The 18,169-nt window shown below is 41.0% G+C and overlaps 1 protein-coding gene across 1 annotated transcript in view; it reads right to left on the bottom strand.

Annotated features, from left to right (window-relative positions):
• LOC129168434 (uncharacterized) overlaps positions 1-18,169 on the bottom strand; it is a 76,961-nt gene that overhangs the window by 58,430 nt on the left and 362 nt on the right. The window contains exon 2 of the mRNA XM_054753707.1: positions 11,901-11,999. Within this exon, the coding sequence (XP_054609682.1) occupies positions 11,901-11,999 (99 nt within the window). The remainder of the gene's footprint in view (positions 1-11,900; positions 12,000-18,169) is intronic.

The following is an 18,169-nucleotide window of genomic DNA, read 5'->3' as shown; positions in this document are numbered from 1 at the left end:
ATTTCAGATGCCTTCAGCTTGTCACGATGCAGGTGTGTTGCCACAGTGGAAACATCAGCGCCATTGCAGCAAGGTTACACAGCCCTGCAAATGTGCGCATCCATCCTGACAACGTGAATGGCGCATCATCATTACAGCCTCGAAGGCCTCTGTGGATCATTTTAGCCCTGAGCATTCAACGCTGATGCTGGGGAAAATGTTAATTACCTCGTTCAGCATTCACACTACACACACACGCGCGCACACACGCGATCTGTGCCAGTATCCGTCTTTCTGCTCCTAACAAAACCCCATCTGTAGCAAAGAAAATAATAGCTGGTTGCTTCAAATGTCTCTCCTTTATGTCAATTTTGCTAAGATGCTACATCCAGGCCAACTGATTGAATTGATTCTTTCAGTAGCAGATAGTCTTCTAAACAAAAGCACTGTACTATGGCGTTTGTGAGTAACAGCGGATACTATGGCGCGCCACGTTTATGTCGATGCCCCTCAGACTGGCTGGATCACCTCGGCACAAGCGGTTGTCAACATAACCGAAACTAGCCATTGCTTGCACATTTACTTGTGACTTTGGCCAGACACATGAAGGGAACGGGAGATAATAAATGACTTTTTTTTTTATTGCCATTGTCTTCCATTCATGCATATTTTTATTTTAATTCTTCTGTTTTGGTATTTTATGCTCTTATCTAATTTTCTTCTTTGTAGGATGATTCCTTAATGATGATTACATCACTCATGTGAAACTTTATCAAAATGTGACCATTCAAAATACATGTTTTTGACCCAGAATTATGATAAAATGAATTAACCAATTCATTATGTTCAATATTGCAAGTTAATTCAGATAAAAAGGTTTATGTTTTTTAAGCGTAGAGGAGTAGAGGGTACATGGCTTCAGGTCAAATGTCTAAAGGGGCACGCCACTGTAAAAAGTTTGGGAACCACTGATGTACAGTATTTATTATAGATACACTGCCTTAGTTAGACAGTGTATGTTCAACGTAACACAAAGACGTCATTGTCCGAGGCCGCCACTCATGGCACATTATATTAGGAAACAAACAAACCAAGCCCCTTTCAAAGGTCCAGTCCAAAACATACTCATATTGCAGTTCTTCCATCACAGACGTGCTTATTTAAGATGCTAAAGTGTAGCTCCGGAATGTTTTTCCAATTCTCTGCTCTCTAAAGCTCTTGAATCTGAATCCACAATGACCTTCTGAATGTGAATAAGACTTAATTCTCCAATGCCAATAAAGTCATGCAGTACGCACAATCAAGTCTTTTCTTTCCTGCTCTCTGCTGGAGGCATGACATGACATGACATGATGTGGCGTAGACAGCTTTTTTTTTTGTTGCATGTGTTCATACAGTATATATTCCACATTAAAGTAAGTCTTTTGTAGGTAGCATTAAATTATGATTACATTAAATATAAATTGGTTGCTTTCCACATGACACATTAACCTTGCAGGTAAAAAACATACCAAATACATCCAGGTCACCAGGATCAGCAAAACAACTCTATCATGACCAGACAAATAGCCCTTTTATAGCCAAAACAGTCCAACACAATGCGCAATTCACAGTGCATTTGGCTAAGGGCTAATGTCTAGTTGACAAAGCTGACCCCGTTTGATGTGTTTGCATGCAAAGAGTACACACAAAGACAAGTTTGAAGTCATTATCTTGACATTATTTTTGATGTAACTGTAGCTCACACAGGCACGCACACACACAACACACCACTTCATGTTATGTGTATTGATGTGATATGAGTTCAATGTTCCGATTTCAGATTTGCTGTTTTGGAGTGTTTGCAGCAATATACGCAATGGGTCACAAGTGAAGTCCTGTTCTAACAAGCACTGTATTGCTCAGATTACGCCTTCATCTCAACCACGGGTGTCCAAAGTCCAGCCCGAGGACCATTTATGGCCCACAGCTTGTTTTTATTTATATTAAAATAAAATTATTCCGAAAAAGAAGAGAGAATTAGGACCACAGTGAAAAGAAAAAAACAAAAGGTGACAAGAAAACATATGAAATGTTGAACTTTACAAGATACGTAACATGGTTTTCCAAGGTCCAATATTACACTTTTTTTCCTTATAATTTTAAATACCGCAATTTACGGTGCTGCTAATTTATGGTTAAAAAAACAACAGTTCCCATGATGCTTAGAGTGCAGCTTCAGGAAGTAGTGAAGTGGACAACAATATCAGGTTTTGAAGTCTTCTGCGGTAATTGTGTTTTGATCTGACAAATCTTAAGTAAGTTTGATCAAGAGTGTTGTACCGCGGCAGATGTTGAACTCCGATCGAAAAAAAGCGTCTCACTTCTCAATCATCAGAGATAACGAGTGACACTGGGGGCATCGAGTGTAGGTAAGATTGCAGGGTTTATAGTGTGTCTTTCTTTATAGTGTGTCAAAAAATCCACTATCACCAGCGGGTTTCAAAAGGCTGGACCACTGCGTGATGAAGAGGACAGCTCAAGCTAAAGGGCTAATTTGCCTCGAGACGAAAGTGACACAGAGAGCGACAACAAAAGAGAGAGGGAGACTGACAAAGTGTGTGACGAAGGAATTATGAGGCTGTTCAATACTGACGCTGAAGAAGACGACTTTAGTGGTTTTATTTCCCAGGAGGAGGGTGAAGAGGCCGATCAATGACTTTACTGGTAGACTACTATTTAACTACCGTGTCACATGCGCTATTTGGAAAAAAGCATTTATTCAATCAAAAGTCATAAAAACTTTTTTGTGTAACATGTTTCTGTGTACTAAATATCCCACGTCACAGTCTGGAAATTACAAGAATTCCAGCGGTGCCACAATAGTGCGTTGGAAGTGTGTCGTCCCAAACCTAGCCTTGATGCTGGAATTTAAGTAGTGTGGTGCTTTTAGTGTGTGTTAAGTGATGTTTTGTGTGTCTGTAACTTTAACGCTAATGAGCTATGTTTGTCCAGACCTGTCTCCGACTGGCTATTCTGCGCTTCATCCACTTTTTACATACAATAACGTAACAATAGAGTGGGACAGGAAGACACAAATGTTAACAACACTAGCATAGCTACGTGGGCTACAGGGACAGTCACATTTTAACAGCAACTTCATGCTAGGTTAACCTATTTGCTGACGAAAATACCAAATTATAAAACTTACATATCTGTAGCTGATTGATAATTGGAAAAGCTCTAGGCTTCATTTTAAGATGTGTAGCGAAGCCTGCCATTTTTACAAAGTGGCGGGCGTATGCACGGGGCGGGCTTATCCAGCTCAGGGCTGGTAAGAGGCAGTATCATGTCCATGACGAAGGAGGTTTTTCCTTCATGAAAAACCCAGAAGTTCAAAATTCAAAAGTGGAGCAAGCAAGTGAGGTAGATGATAGATTTTTCTCGGTATATTTTTCTCGATTTTTCTCATACAGTATATTTAACTACTTTACATATCTTAACCCTCATTGGACTGGTTTTAGCTTGTTTAAGAAAGGTGACTGTATTACATTTGTTAAATCCAAGATTGTAAACATGGTCAAAATGGTAAACATATACGCCATCATTCACCAAATCCAGATGCAATTCATCCAAATTGAATAAAATCAACAGAAAATCAAAAGAAACAAGATGAGGATAGAGTAGAACTGTGCTTTTGTGTCTGATTCTACCGTAATTATCTGTGAAGGGCAACATAATGACAACCAGATGTGTCCTCTTGTTCATATAACACGTTAAACGAGACCTCCCACCATCTCTGTTGCCCTCTGACCCCTGAGCAGGAGACACGTCTCTCCTCGATCCTTCGCGCTTCACCAGACCCCCATCTGACAGCCAGACAAATCGCCGTCTGCTGCGTTCAATCAGAAACTGTTAGTGTCGGCAACATGAGGAATTTGGCACAGTGGTAAAGCAAAAACCACATCCTGGTAAGTTATTGCCTCTCCTGTAACGCTGCTGCAGGGGGCGAGAGAAAAACGGAGGGATTTATTGCTGCTGTGTGTCCGATAAGAAATTAATGAGGGCGATAAAGCAACTGCAGGCCGCCATCGTTTGTCGGTGATCAAAAGGAGAGCAAGATGAAGACACCGAGGCAGAAGGAGCCTTCATCCTCTGCGTGCCAGCTGTGGCCTTTTTTTTTTATCAAACAAAACCATTAGTTTAAATAGGTTACACCCACTTGCCTCAACATTAAGTACACCTTCACAATGGTGTACCAAAACAACTGATCCAATAATCAATAGTCACATTTTCGCTTCTCAGTATATGGAGTTCAGTTGGGATTGTTTAGATTGTGCAGGTGTACCTGATGTTGTGGGCAAATAAATGTCTTACCTGCTTAGTTTTAAATCACATGTGTCCTAAATGTGCGTATCTATGACATGTGGTTCTATGTTATGATACAGTGTTACGATAATGTTTGTGTCAAAACGTTCATCTCTGTAAAATGAAGACTTTCTGATTGTTGTATTGGATTGTGCAGAAGTTAAATGAAGTGTCCCGTGATGTTGATTATGATGATGATGATCACATCAGTAAAAAGGGAACTTGTAGCTGCATGCTCCTCTCATTTCAGTACAGTCAGCAGTGAAATATTGATCAGAGCGAGACCTCTGCTGAACGCTTCAGAGATAGAAGTAGCAAAATGATGGATTCTAGAATAGAATCCTCGAACAGGGCATTGAAAACTGATCTTGGCAGTCTTATGCCAGCAGTGGCCTCAGTGATGTTAACCCTTATCCATGTGTTATCAAGTTGTTTCCGTGACTGCAAGAGAAAAAGTGTTGCGATGGCTCTGGGTTATTTTTTCTCCAAGATGAAAATGGGTTTCTCACATCTGGCCCCTCCACCCGCCTCTGCCTGCCAGTCAAACACTTCAGGGTCTCTCAGCCAACGCAAATGCCTGTTTGGTGTTGATTGATAGAGACAGCTGTTGAAGAAATACAAAACGTTTGAGCGCCCACATGCGCATATACACACACACAGCAGACTGTTTATAGAGGGTGCAACCAGAGCCCGGTGGCAGATTAACGACTTTACTTTCCAATTAGTCCACTCAGCAGGAGAGGAAATGGCTCTAACTGGCCTTCTGCTTCCTTTCCTCTTTACTTGTGTGTGTGTATTCCTGTACCAGTGTGTGTGTGTGTCGGCTTTCTCTGATCTAATTCTGCAGGAGTGCAATGCATGATAACCGGCCAGTCGTCAATGGCTGTCACATGTTGCCTTCACTTCCTGTTGATGTTCCTTTGGAGTCTTGGAAAGACCTGGAGGATATTAGATGAGTGGGTCTGCCCCGTGACTCCCACAGCATGAGTTTATTTGTTGGTGGGGTTTTTTTGCCTAGCTATCAAAGACTTGATATAGAATACCTTGGTTCTAGTCGAGTGTATGTTTTATGAGAATGCGCCCTCACTCAAAACACAGTATCAGTCTTTAACTTTAATTCATGGAGTTCCAAAAGGTTCACTACTGGAACCCTTATTTTTTATTGATACAATTTAAACATTCAATATCGATGTTAGGGTGATGACACACTTTATTATAATCAATTGAATGTCCATATTATCGCATTTTTTTCAAGTTGCTGAAACAACACTTTTCCGGCCCGGGAGGTGGGCCAAACCCCCCAAACATTCATCGGGGGTCCCGGCAGGACTCAAAGATGGCAAAAAACGCCACTTTTAAGAGGGGTCGATTTTCGCCCGTTTTTTCAGTGTCGGCAGTGTTGCGAAATCTCATTTTTTCAAGTTGCTGAAACAACACTTTTCCTGCCCGGGAGTTGAACCAAACCCTCCAAACATTCATCGGGGTTCCCGGCAGGACTCAAAGATGGCAAAAAACGCCACTTTTCCGAGGGGTCGATTTTCACCCGTTTTTTCAGTGCCAGAACTGTTGGAAAATTGCATTTTTTCAAGTTGCTAAAATGACACTTTTCCGGCCCAGGAGGTGGACGAAACTCCCCAAACATTCATTGGGGGTCCCGGCAGGATTCAAAGATGGCAAAGAACCCAACTTTTCCGAGCGGTCGATTTTCGCCCGTTTTTTCACTGTCACGAAATCACATTTTTTGAAGTTGCTGAAACGACACTTTTCCGGCCCGGGAGGTGGGCCAAACCCCCCAAACATTTATCGGGGGTCCCGGCAGGACTCATGGATGGCAAAAACCGGCACTTTTCCAAGGGGTCGATTTTCGCCCGTTTTTTCAGTGCCGGCAGTGTCGCGAAATCTCATTTTTTCAAGTGGCTGAAACAACACTTTTCCTGCCCGGGAGGTGGACCAAACCCCCCAAACATTCATCGGTGGTCCCGGCAAGACTCAAAGATGGCAAAGAACCCAACTTTTCTGAGCGGTCGATTTTCGCCCGTTTTTACAGTCCGGCACTGTCACGAAATCACATTTTTTGAAGTTGCAGAAACGACACTTTTCACTTCCGATTGATAAACTGAATGAGAGCTCGGTTCTTCATCTGCCCAAAAAAAATAAAGCACTTTCGCTTCCTCACTGACTCTTGAGCGCCCGCATGTTTGACCATGCCTGCGCCCAATAACACAGTGTTCCTTATTTATGTGTGGCGAAAATTTGGTACATGCTAGAACAACGCAAAAAACCTTCAGCATATCCGGTATAAGGAATCTGATTATTGAACGGATTGAGTAAAGAACTGAAATGATGCACTAAAATGCGCCATATCAAGAAACATTACAAGCAGTTGATGTTTACAAAGTAAGAGGAAGAAGAGTCCTGAACCACTGTGTGCATACAATGCTACAGTACTGTGTGTCTCACCACTACTACACCTACTACTTACTAATTCTTCATTTCTTAGGACTACTTGAAGTATTACTTTCTTTGTACTCACTCATCATCTAACTATGTTTCTGTCAACTATTATCCTTTTCATCAGTTACCATTATATATTATTATTATTATTTACTGTGACTGTTACATTATTTATTTACAGTGATTGTAATCTTGACTCCTATTGCACCACATCGTTATAATGACTTATCATTTTCCTGTGTATTTTAAAATTGGCAAAAGTGAACAAATGTATTGCAATTGATATGAAAGAGAGCAGGGGTGGGATTAAATAAGCGTTGCTTCTTCCTACTCCTTTTGGACATGCGGAACTGTGAATTGTACCATGTGATGTATTCCCGTGTAACTTGTATGCATGTTCAAATAAATGAAACCATTCCAATTACCAAATGACACACGTGTAAAAGGATGATTGATACATACGGTACATTACGATATGTGTAACTTCCGCAATGCTCTCCTTCGTCCAAATTTCATCAAAGTCATCGTCTAAACACTGTGTGCTTGACAATAGTCACTCGTGCCCCAGTCTCGTCATTCTCTCCCATTGTTGCCATAGAAACCGGTGGTTATGGGAAAATACTAATGAAGCGGGCATGGGCACTATCATGCCAAAGTGCAAGCTGTTAAATGATGAAACAGTTTGACTATATGAGGTTTGTTGTTACTGGAAACAAAAGAAAAGCTTGTTTTATGCTTCTGCTCCCTGCTGGTGACGTCTCGTGGTGTCCTTGTTATTTGCTGCTGATTGGCGCCACTCCGGGACAGACAAGTAAAGATTCTTGCGTCCGAAGTTTGTTTATAAAACAGGACAACAAACCCAAAGCATCGGCCGATACCGATGCCAATCTGATCTGGTCTCTGTTTGTGACATGATGCGCAGCATTTAATTTGGGCTTTTTGATCACCCGGACAGATTATATTTTGATTTCTGATATCCGTCCAGTAATTTTGAGTGTCGGATGGGACCATCCCTGTTCTATACCGGACTACAGTATGTAGTATGCTGTCGCTCTATAAATCTAGTCTCATCCATTGGACTGAAAAGGTTGTGCTTGTTACAGCACATTATCACAGGGAAAAAAAACACATATTCATACGCAAAGTGATGGGCTCAATCTCTACGGGTGCTCTAGAGTCAGTTCAGATATACTGTATACATGGTTTATTAAGATTAGCTTCATCTTTAGCTTGGTGTCTACAGAATCTTGACTGATTACTGATGTATTCTGGTCCAGCTACAGCAGTTGCATTGAAAGACAAAGCTTTCAAGGACGTGCACTTTAAGCTATTCGTGAGGGATGCATTTATTGAGGAATTAGACTAGAAAATGGATCATGTAGGTGTTACACGTGTTCTGATAAAGGCCACAAGTGCCGAGCAGCTCACAAGCATTACATTTCTTACTACACAAGGCTATTTAGGGCATCTTCACCGAGACTGGATCATCAATAATGAATGGTTTTCCCCTTCCCTGTTTTTAGTATAGTTTGTTTTAATCTTGATCACAGCGAGCTGGAGGCTCAGCGAAGACAACACACATTCACCAGCTGAAGCATTACCTACGTCTGCTCAAATTAGCAAGATCCAGTGCAAGATTTGTACCATAATGAAATTAACATTCAAAAGCCTGGATTTTTTTGATAAAGCCATACATAGTGGCAGGACTCTGATTGGTTGTTTTATTGAATAAACTGTAGGATTTATGTATCTCTAACTTGCACTGCCCGTAATCTAAATTCAAACAAGTTCTTCCGAGTGGTTGTTTTTGATAACCCAAAAAAAACATCACGCCTCCGCCCTACTTGCGCTGGTTGCAGATGCATGGAAGCGTCCGCATGAGGCCGGAGTTAATGATTTATTCAGTGGGATAAATTGCGAGACGGCGCTGTTTTGCTGAGGAGCTTCTATTTTAAAGCAGAAATGTTTTTGCAAGAGGATTTTTTTAATTTAGGAAGGCCACACTTCTCTTTTACTGCAGATGTCGCTCCCCGAATTGACGTTGTTGGTGACCAATTGGGCCTCAGTTGTCTTGCTTTTAAATCTTACTTGGCATAACCAAAATCACTTAAGTTCTTACATGAATAGCGAAAGCATTGTACTGCCAAAAAATGTAACTCTTATGAGCTATTTTTGTTGTCATTGTTATATTTGTCCAAACAAAGGTACCTTTAGTTGTATCAGGCATTAAAATGAACAAGAAACTGAAGAAACAAGGGTGGTCTAATCGTTTTTTCCATGACTGTATGTACTACAGTGCTGCAATAATTAATCGATACCCCAATTAATCAACAACTATTTTGGTATTTGAGTCATTTTTCATATGAAAATGTAAAAATCCTCAGATTTCAGCCTCTCAAATGTGAATATTTTTTTCTTTCCTTTGTCATCCATGAAAGCAGACCACCCATTATCTTTGTGTTTTAGGCTAAACAAAATATTCACACACATCAGGTTGTACTTTGGAAAACAGTGATCAACATGTTTGCCTCTTTTCTGATGTGTTGCAGACCAAACCAATCACTGTTTGTGTTTGTTTCATATTTATTTGGTCTTATTATTTGAAAAAACAAGCTTCAGATTGACTGACTAAGAAAATAATCACTAGTTGCAACCCTAGCATGTACCCAATACCCAACAATATGACAGACCAGGCTGAATCTGTTTCAGGATGCTGTTCAACTTCTGATTTGAAGCCATTGCGCCAATAGGAAATGATGGAAGCATCTGCTCCAGAGTCAATGTCACACCATGTCTATGGCTACACCAAGTGTATACCAAGACAATTACCTGATCAAGCACGGTTATGGCGGCGGCGTGGGCTGGCGATGCATGAGTGCTGTCAGCACTGGGGAGCTGTGGTTCATTGAGCTGAAACATGAATTCCAACACATATGGTGACACTGCAAAGTCAAGCAAAATCCCCTCCCCATGACAAGTGCTTTGCTAATGTGATGGAGTGGCCACCAGACCTCCACCCAATTGAGCACCTGTGGGGCAAGGTGTCTATCATCCACCAGTATAGTACATCAAGTTTCATTTTCATAGTATTGTCCTCTTACACTCACTTTTATGAGACACAACCGTAAGCTGTTGACTCTAGAGGTTCTATTGTGCATTATTGTACGGTCAAAGTAGTTTGGGATCCATTTTTCACTCCTAGCAGTTTCTTTATTGCAATACTATCAGTCCCTGTGTGTAATTGTTGAACATAATTAAATTTAGTAGCTGACCTTTTTCGCCATTGTGCCCATCCCCTATCTCGCTGTTCCTACGAATGAATGAATCATTTTCCTTTGGTTCAAGCTCCGACATACATATTTGTGTGTGTGTGTGTGATGGATAAAGGAGGCAAACCTCAAACACAAAATTTCCTATCTAACCCAACTCAGTGAGGCATGCCAGTGGCCATGAGGAGACAATCCCACCGTTTAAATGAAGTTCACGCAGCCCGTCTGGTTTTGATTCTGGATGAGTCACTGCGCAGGCTGCGGAACATCCATAAAGCTGACAGTATCGCTTGAGGGGGGGAAAAAATGCCGCTACCTGTCTGCGTGACGGGCGTTTGATTACTACGAGGTGGTGGTGGTGGTGGTGGGGGGGGGGGGGGGGGTTATGAAATACTAGCTCGGGCGGAGTCACAGGATGACAAGAGGGGAAAGTGATGAAGTGTGTTGTATTCCAGGGTGACATTGAAAGAAGCATCAATATCCCTTTTTCCCCCACCCTCCACTCATCCACTCTTCACTTCCCACTCATCATCCTGCTCTCATCCTCCACCTCACACCCCCATCCCCCATCTGTGAGGGTCTCGGGCGCCTGGTCGCATCGCGCAAGTGCACGTCCAACGCTCACGGGTGTCACAAATATTTTGCCGTGAATGACCGAGCGGCGGCAGGAGACGAAAAGGGGAAATGGCTGCTTTATAAATAGCTGCTTTAAAAGCATGCATTAAAGCTTTTGTTGAGGAAAATGTGAAAATTACAGACAATGTGGGGATTTTTTGGAACGTTTTAATGGATGGCCCGCATGTCCTGAACATTTTGATGTTGGAATGGTTTAGAATCGGTTGAAAAACGTGGAAGTAGAGACACTCGAGACAAGACGATATACAAGATTGGGCCTATGAGATGAGACAAGATTTTAACATTACTTTTGAAAAAATTGTAAAAAATGTATGACAATATATTGCAATCTACTAATTTAATTTCTACTACGTTCCCCTGCATTGCTCCTGTATGCTCCCGGCCCCTCCCCTCACCGAGACAAAGAGACTGTATGACTGATAAAAGGGCTCACTCTGTTCATGCCGTTGTTCTATGGAACAAACACGCCAAGGTGCTGAAACCAACTCTCTTCTTGGAGAGAGAAAATGGAGACGAGAGAGGAGGACAACAGATACGCATGCACATGGCAATATATTGAAGCAGGCAAAATCATCCGGTTCATTTTCATTTTTTGTGTGGTTAATTGTTTTATTATCGGACAAAGGCCTAGTGCGCATAAGACAGTTTTTTTTTCTGAACAAGAACTCTTGTCACGTTTTCATCCCGCGAGATCTTGCGACACCCTGAAAAATGAATAATAAATACAACAGTTTTGGTGCTGCTCTTCGGCATTCACACATCGAGGAAGGAAAAGAAACAAGGCTTTAAAATGCTAGGTCGAGCATTGCTCACAGCAACTATGTTGGCTTGTTTTTCTTGTGTTATGCACCGTGACATTTAGTTTACTGGAGCAGTAATTTGTTACTTGTTGTAACACTGAACAGTCCCTTTGAAACACTTGAGTACAAGCTGTTTTCTCACGTACGCAAACAACATTATTGACTTGAGGACCTCCTTAACAACTAAACACACTTTCGCAAGCAGAAACTAAAGAGGAGGGACTAAAAAAACCTAAAGTTTCTTTTGCTCATGTTACCACTGGATAAAATACACCAAAGGCATTGTTTTACAGGGTGTCCATAGCTTATTTTAAGATTCTAAAGATAAACACAATTAAACAAGGCCCACGGTAGAACATTACAGAGAAAACAAACACTACAATAAAAAATTGCCCAAATCCACCAAAAATCTTACCTGCAAACCAAACTTGTCCGATGACCTGTGCGTCTTACTGGATAAGGTCTTTGATGATTTTCATCCGTCCTGTCATGATGAACACGTGTACGAGATTTCCTGAAACAGCGGAATGGAGAAATGTCAGGTGTGTTGCTGCTTTGCAAAAACAAAAGGTTGTGATGTTGTACAAATGTCAGGTCAGCTGCTTTGGTTCCTGATAGCTGTCATGATGAACATGACACAAGATTTCCTGATAAGTGTACGTTTTCAGCAGAAGCATTCACCCATAAAATTCTACACCATTTTTCATCTATGTATGCTGCTTCCTATGCTTCTTACTGGTTCGATCCTCAGTGGTGACAGGGTTGGGTGGGACTGTCCATGACGGAGAGCATTAAGTCCAGCGTCCTCCTGCCTCTCACTGTCACGAACGCCTCCAACTGAGTGCAGATAACTTGTCCTGCTTTCCGGATCAGTTTGTCCATCCGGTTTATGTCCTTTTTGCTGGTGCTGTTTCTATTTTTAAACATTGTGAACAAAAGCTGAAGTAAAATTACAAATAAAACAGACACTGTATAAAATATGCACTGTTAAGTCAAAATGGATTTATTGGAAAATACGTCGGACAGAACTAATTGAACATCAAGAGAGACACATGCCTTTGGCACCCTCGCAGAAAACCATAAAAGGTGTGTTTTGCTGCATGTTTTGAATGGGGAAAAAGCAGGGCCATCTGGTGGGCGAATACATCCATCCATCCGGTTTCTATACAAAAATAAAAAATTAAAGGCCACTTGTCCAAATTGAAATTTGGACTAGTTGAAGTTTGAGAGAAATGTGGTTTTCAATGGGATTTTTTTGTCCAAAGGTTGAAATGTGTTATTGTGCAGCGTTGCCATTGTAGGCTTTAAGAAACCGAGGTCACGATTCTAAAATGTTTTAGTCGTATTTCACCTATATTCATTCAACACAGCCAAAATGTCTTCAAAATGAATTTAAAAAAACTGAATGGCATGAAAATGTCCTCAGGACCTTCAGAGAATCAAAAACTCTTGGGCATGAAGGGGTTTAAACGTGAGTCATCACACAAAAAAAAACAAGTCAGGGCAACACGAAAGCAACGAGAAGGAAATCATAATGTATTATTAGAATTTGTTTCCCGAATGCCAGGCTGCCTGGGGAAATAAAACCGAAAAAAACAATCACGAGAAAGCGTCTTAGTCACCAAACCAGCTCTATTTCACACACAAAGCAGCGTCCGTCCCAATTTGCATTATTCTTAACTGCTGTTTGCCTCCTGGGGGATGATAACGCCACTGTGACAACGGCGTTATCGCATGCAAAAGAGGAAGTAAGCTTTTCTCACAAACAGTGGGAGGCCGGCAACTGGCGGTGAGACAGCTGTCGCCCCCGTCGCTGACCTTCAGGAAAAAGCGAAGGGAGGTTGTTTCGGCTATACCGGACTGCTGTTATCACTGGCAGACGCCGTATCACCTGTGGGTGTGCAGCTGTGTTTTGTGTGTGTGTGCTTTATTTGCAGTTAAAACCACCTGCACATTCACACTGACAGCAGGGATGATTTGCAATGTGTGTGTACAATAAAAACACGACAGTCTCGCAAACAGCCTGAGGCCTGCACAACCATCCCCACCCTGTTTTAGAACTGTCTGCAGTTAACTGGCGATTAATAGACTCTTTTATGCACGGGACACTCAAGCTTGACAAAGGACTTTTTAAAGTCACCAGATGTGTGATATTGTACAGTCGGGTTCAAACCTTATGCTGTACGTATTTTCAATGCAAAAACAGGCAGTAAATGAACAGTGATACAGTAGAACTCACTTACAGCGGTGTGAAAAAGTGTTTGCACCCTTCCTGATCTCGTTTTTTTGCATGTTTGTCACACTTAAATGGTTCAGATCATCAAATTTAAATATTATTGAGATCTATCAGTCTGGAAAAGGTTATAAAGCTATTTCTAAAGCTTTGGGACTCGGGTGAACCACAGTGAGAGCCATTATCCACAATTGGTGAAAACATGGAACAGTGGTGAACCTTCCCAGGAGCGGCCGGCCAACCAAAATTACCCCAAGAGTGCGGCAATGACTCATCCAATAGGTCACATAAGATCCCCCAAAGAACTGCAGGCCTCACTTGCCTCACTTAAGGTCAGTGTTCATAACTCCACCATAAGAAAGACACTGGGAAAAAACAAGTTCCAAGATGAAAACCACTGTTGTACAAAAAGAACGTTAAGGCTCGTCTCAATTTTGACAAAAAAAACAACTTGATGATCCCCAAGACCTTTGGGAAGATACCCTGTGGTCTGATGAGACAAAAGTTGAACTTTGTGGAAGGTGTGTGTCCCGTTACATCTGGTGTAAAAGTAATGCCGCTTTTCAGAATAAGAACATCATACCAACAGTAAAATATGGTGGTGGTAGTGTGATGGTCTGGGGCTGTTTTGCTGCTTCAGGACCTGGAAGACTTGCTGTGATAAATGGAACCATGAATTCTGCTGTCTACCAAAAAAAAAAAACCTGAAGGAGAATGTCCGGCCATTTGTTCCTGTTTCAAACTGAAACGAACTTGGGTTCTGCAAAAGGACAATGATTCAAAACACACCAGCAAGTCCACCTCTGAATGGCTGAAGAAAAACAAAATGAAGACTTTGGAGTGGCCTAGTCAAAGTCCTGACCTGAATCCTTTTGAGATGCTGTGGCATGACCTTAAAAAGGTGGTTCATGCTGGAAAACCCTCCAATGGTTGTGGCTGAATTACAACAATTCTGCAAAAATGAGTGGGCCAAAATTCTCTCTTAATAATAAAAAGTTTAATTTAAAAACTGCATTCTGTGTTTGGCTGTGTTGTCATGGCTATTTCCAACACCTCCAAATATGAGAATTATATAGACAACTGAGATGCTCGTTCCATAAACAGCTGACATGTAATACGCATAAAATACTTACAGGCAAACACTTGCTAAGGCTCAACAAGATGCAGGCCTGACACATTCAACATGCTAATTGTTGGTCTTCTTCTATGGCAGCAGGTGTCAAATAGCACGGCACAGTGTTGTCGCCACCTACAGGAATATTAATAGACGACAACCCGCTGCATAAAAAAATCCCCTTCAGAATAAAAGCGCAAGATTACGACCCGCCAGCCACTGAAAATGGGTCAACCATCCAGTTGAGAATCACGGTGTTCCTCAAACTTCTTACATCACCTCAAAAAGCCCACACAAGAGTTTGAGAATCGACGATTTAGAAAAAGACCCAAATCTACAAGCAGATGGCGAGCAGCATCGTAGAGTTGCTCTGCATTTTTATATCCCATTGCGGCCTCTACTCGGCTTGCTAACGGCTCATTACATCAACTATAAGTGCCTAATAACACTGAGCAATTAGAATGGAGGTCTGATGTATGGCACTATCCTCTCCACAGCCTCAGGTTGGGCAATGATTATGACCTATAGTTGAATAAAAATCATCTCAAAATATATATGCTCTTACTGTTATTATACAAACGATAACAATTGTAGAGTACAGGTAACTCATGTAATAGTTTTTATTCAGTGTCTAAAGCACATTTGTCAAACTTGTGCCATAGAGGCCTGAGATACTGCAGGTTTTCTTCAACAGGTGATTTAATTGGCGATCTCCTTCCTTCAAATTGAAAGAGGTGTTCATCGTTAAAATCACCTGCTTTTATGACCGTCTGGGAAGAAAACCTGCAGCGTCTCGGCCTTCCATGGCATGAGTTTCACACCCCTGGTCTAAAGACCCCGGGTGTGCATGATGCACAAGTGGGGCCTACCCATCACTCATAGCTTAAAGGCATAAGCAGCCATAGCCACCTTCAACCGCAGCAGTGCACCCCTCCAGTGAGTACGCCCTAGAACCTCGTGATGGAGGCGTGATTCTTGATGTGAGTGTTCCCAAAGACACGATGTGGCAGCGAGACACCGCACAGACACCATCTTCCTGTTTTTCGGTGAGTTATTTCTTCAGTACAGTCGTGTTTCTCACCTCAATAACCCATAACGGAGCCAAGGAAAGTTTCAATTGAATTGAAGAAACAACGCATGGCAAAACAGGAATGTGGTCCACGTGGTGTCTTTGGGAATACTCGCATCAAGAATCACGTGTTCAGTGAAGGTAAACGTAACTTTAAATGTTCTTTTATCCCTTTCATTCGTCATTTATATGCATTTGGAATTGTTTTATGCGTGTGAAACTATAAAAAACGTGTTTTGTGTTTTAACATTTTTCAGAGTCAACTTCTGATGACGTCATAGACAAGGTGACTCCTGTAGCAAGCTAGCTTCTTTGTCAGAAGCTAAGGTCGTTTTGTGATGAATAAAATACATTAACAACAGAATTGGACTACTAACAGCACCGCAAGACGCGCGCTACATTGTACGCTAACCAGAAAATGTACGTAAACCAGGCAAAGTTTTGGAGTAAATTTCAGACTTTAACTGAAAAACGCACTAACCAGGGCGGATGCTAACCAGAGGTTCCGCTGTACTGTATGTACAGTACGTCAGTGTAACAACATACACAGAAGGGAACTAAAAAATAGCAATCTCATTACATCAGTGTCAATTTGATACCGATGTCATCCTCGGCGTTGACAGGCTGGATACTAGGCGCGATCCGCCCACCCCCTGCTCGTTGCCTCCCTGTCAGGTTGCTATTACCTCACAGGTCAGCACACACCCGGTGTCACAAGCTCAAGTCACAAAGACTTGGCAGTGGCGAGGAATACGTTGGCGGTCAGTGTGCATTTGCCAACACGGCGCTAAAGAGACGTGCTGTGTAATGTTTCAACAGCAGCAGCTGCTGCCTGCTCGTTCAAAGGGAGATGCCGCCTCGTTTGGAGGAAGTAACTTAATAATCATGTCCTCTACTCCTGTGTTGTCCTACTTCAAGGACAACTGCAACACAAGTAACCCCATCAAATAACAGCTTTTAATACCCTCAATACTTTCTAGTTAGTTTGGATTTCTTCAATGCACCTTTTTCCTGTTGTGGGACGTATCATCCCATTTTTGCTGTCATGGTGCAGGGCAGCGCCCCAACTACCACCACAATAATTGCACCCAAGCGTATTCAAGAGTCAAACTGCATTTTAAGTACGATGCATTTCTACAAGTTGGCAGTTCAGCAGTAACATTGAAAGTACTCCCTGCCTCTCAAAGGGCCCCCCCCCCCCTGACAGTTCACCGTGTGCCCCCCAGGGGGACGCGCCCCACTATTTCAGAAGCCCTGGATTCAAGCATGGCTGTTACTAAAGACATCATTGTTTACCATAAGTGAACGAAAGTAAAACAATAAAAATACATCTAAAAGTCAACTACAGATGGACTTTTGTACCCAAATTGAATGAACTATGAAGCCAATTTTTAATGAATGAATTCATTTAAATGTGAAATAATTTCTTAAATGGCAACTAAATGAATAAAATGCCATTAAATAAGTAAATGAAAAAGATCATGAAATATACACATTGGTCATTAAAGAAATAAATTTAAAAAAAAACCAGATCTATTTGACAGTTCTGTTCAATTAAAATTCAATTTAAAATTTGAAATAATATTTTCATTTAAAGCCATCAAAGGAATGAAAAAAATGTCATTAAAATAATAAAAAATGCCACTAAATAGCTAAAAAAAAAATCCAGAAAATAAATACAAATTTCATTAAATAAATAAAAGGTCAAATACATATATATATATATATATATATATATATATGTTTGATGCAAGTACAAGCAGGTGGAGGTGTTATTGTGCTCAAATATAATTAAATAAATATATAATAAATATAATAAAGTATAATTTTAAAAATTCATAAAAAATATAATAAAATACATCTAAAAATAAATTCATTAAATGTGAAATAATCTATTTAAAATGTCCATTAATTAATGATGTTGTGAAATATAATCCTCAACCAGGTTATTATATATATATATATATATATATATATATATATATACACATACATACTTGTACCAAACCCGGTGTTAAGAGTGTGGCCCTGGGGTCATATACAGCCTGCATCAGAACACCATTAAGGATAATTAGTGCCAAAAAGAACATCACGGGAAGAAAATTGTTCGCTATTTAAGAAAAAAAAAAGGTCTGAAAAATGTATCCATTTACTGCTACTCTATTGGACCTTTTCCAAAAAGCAAACCAAAATGATGATGAAGAAAAAATGATCAAGAAATGTATTAATTAAAGATGTAGATGTAATGATGAAACAATCGAGAACAAT

Source organism: Dunckerocampus dactyliophorus, chromosome 15 (genome assembly GCF_027744805.1).
Source record: "Dunckerocampus dactyliophorus isolate RoL2022-P2 chromosome 15, RoL_Ddac_1.1, whole genome shotgun sequence".
NCBI lineage: Eukaryota > Metazoa > Chordata > Actinopteri > Syngnathiformes > Syngnathidae > Dunckerocampus > Dunckerocampus dactyliophorus.
Note: the sequence above shows the minus strand (reverse complement) of the source record. Positions and strands in the feature narration are given on the sequence as shown.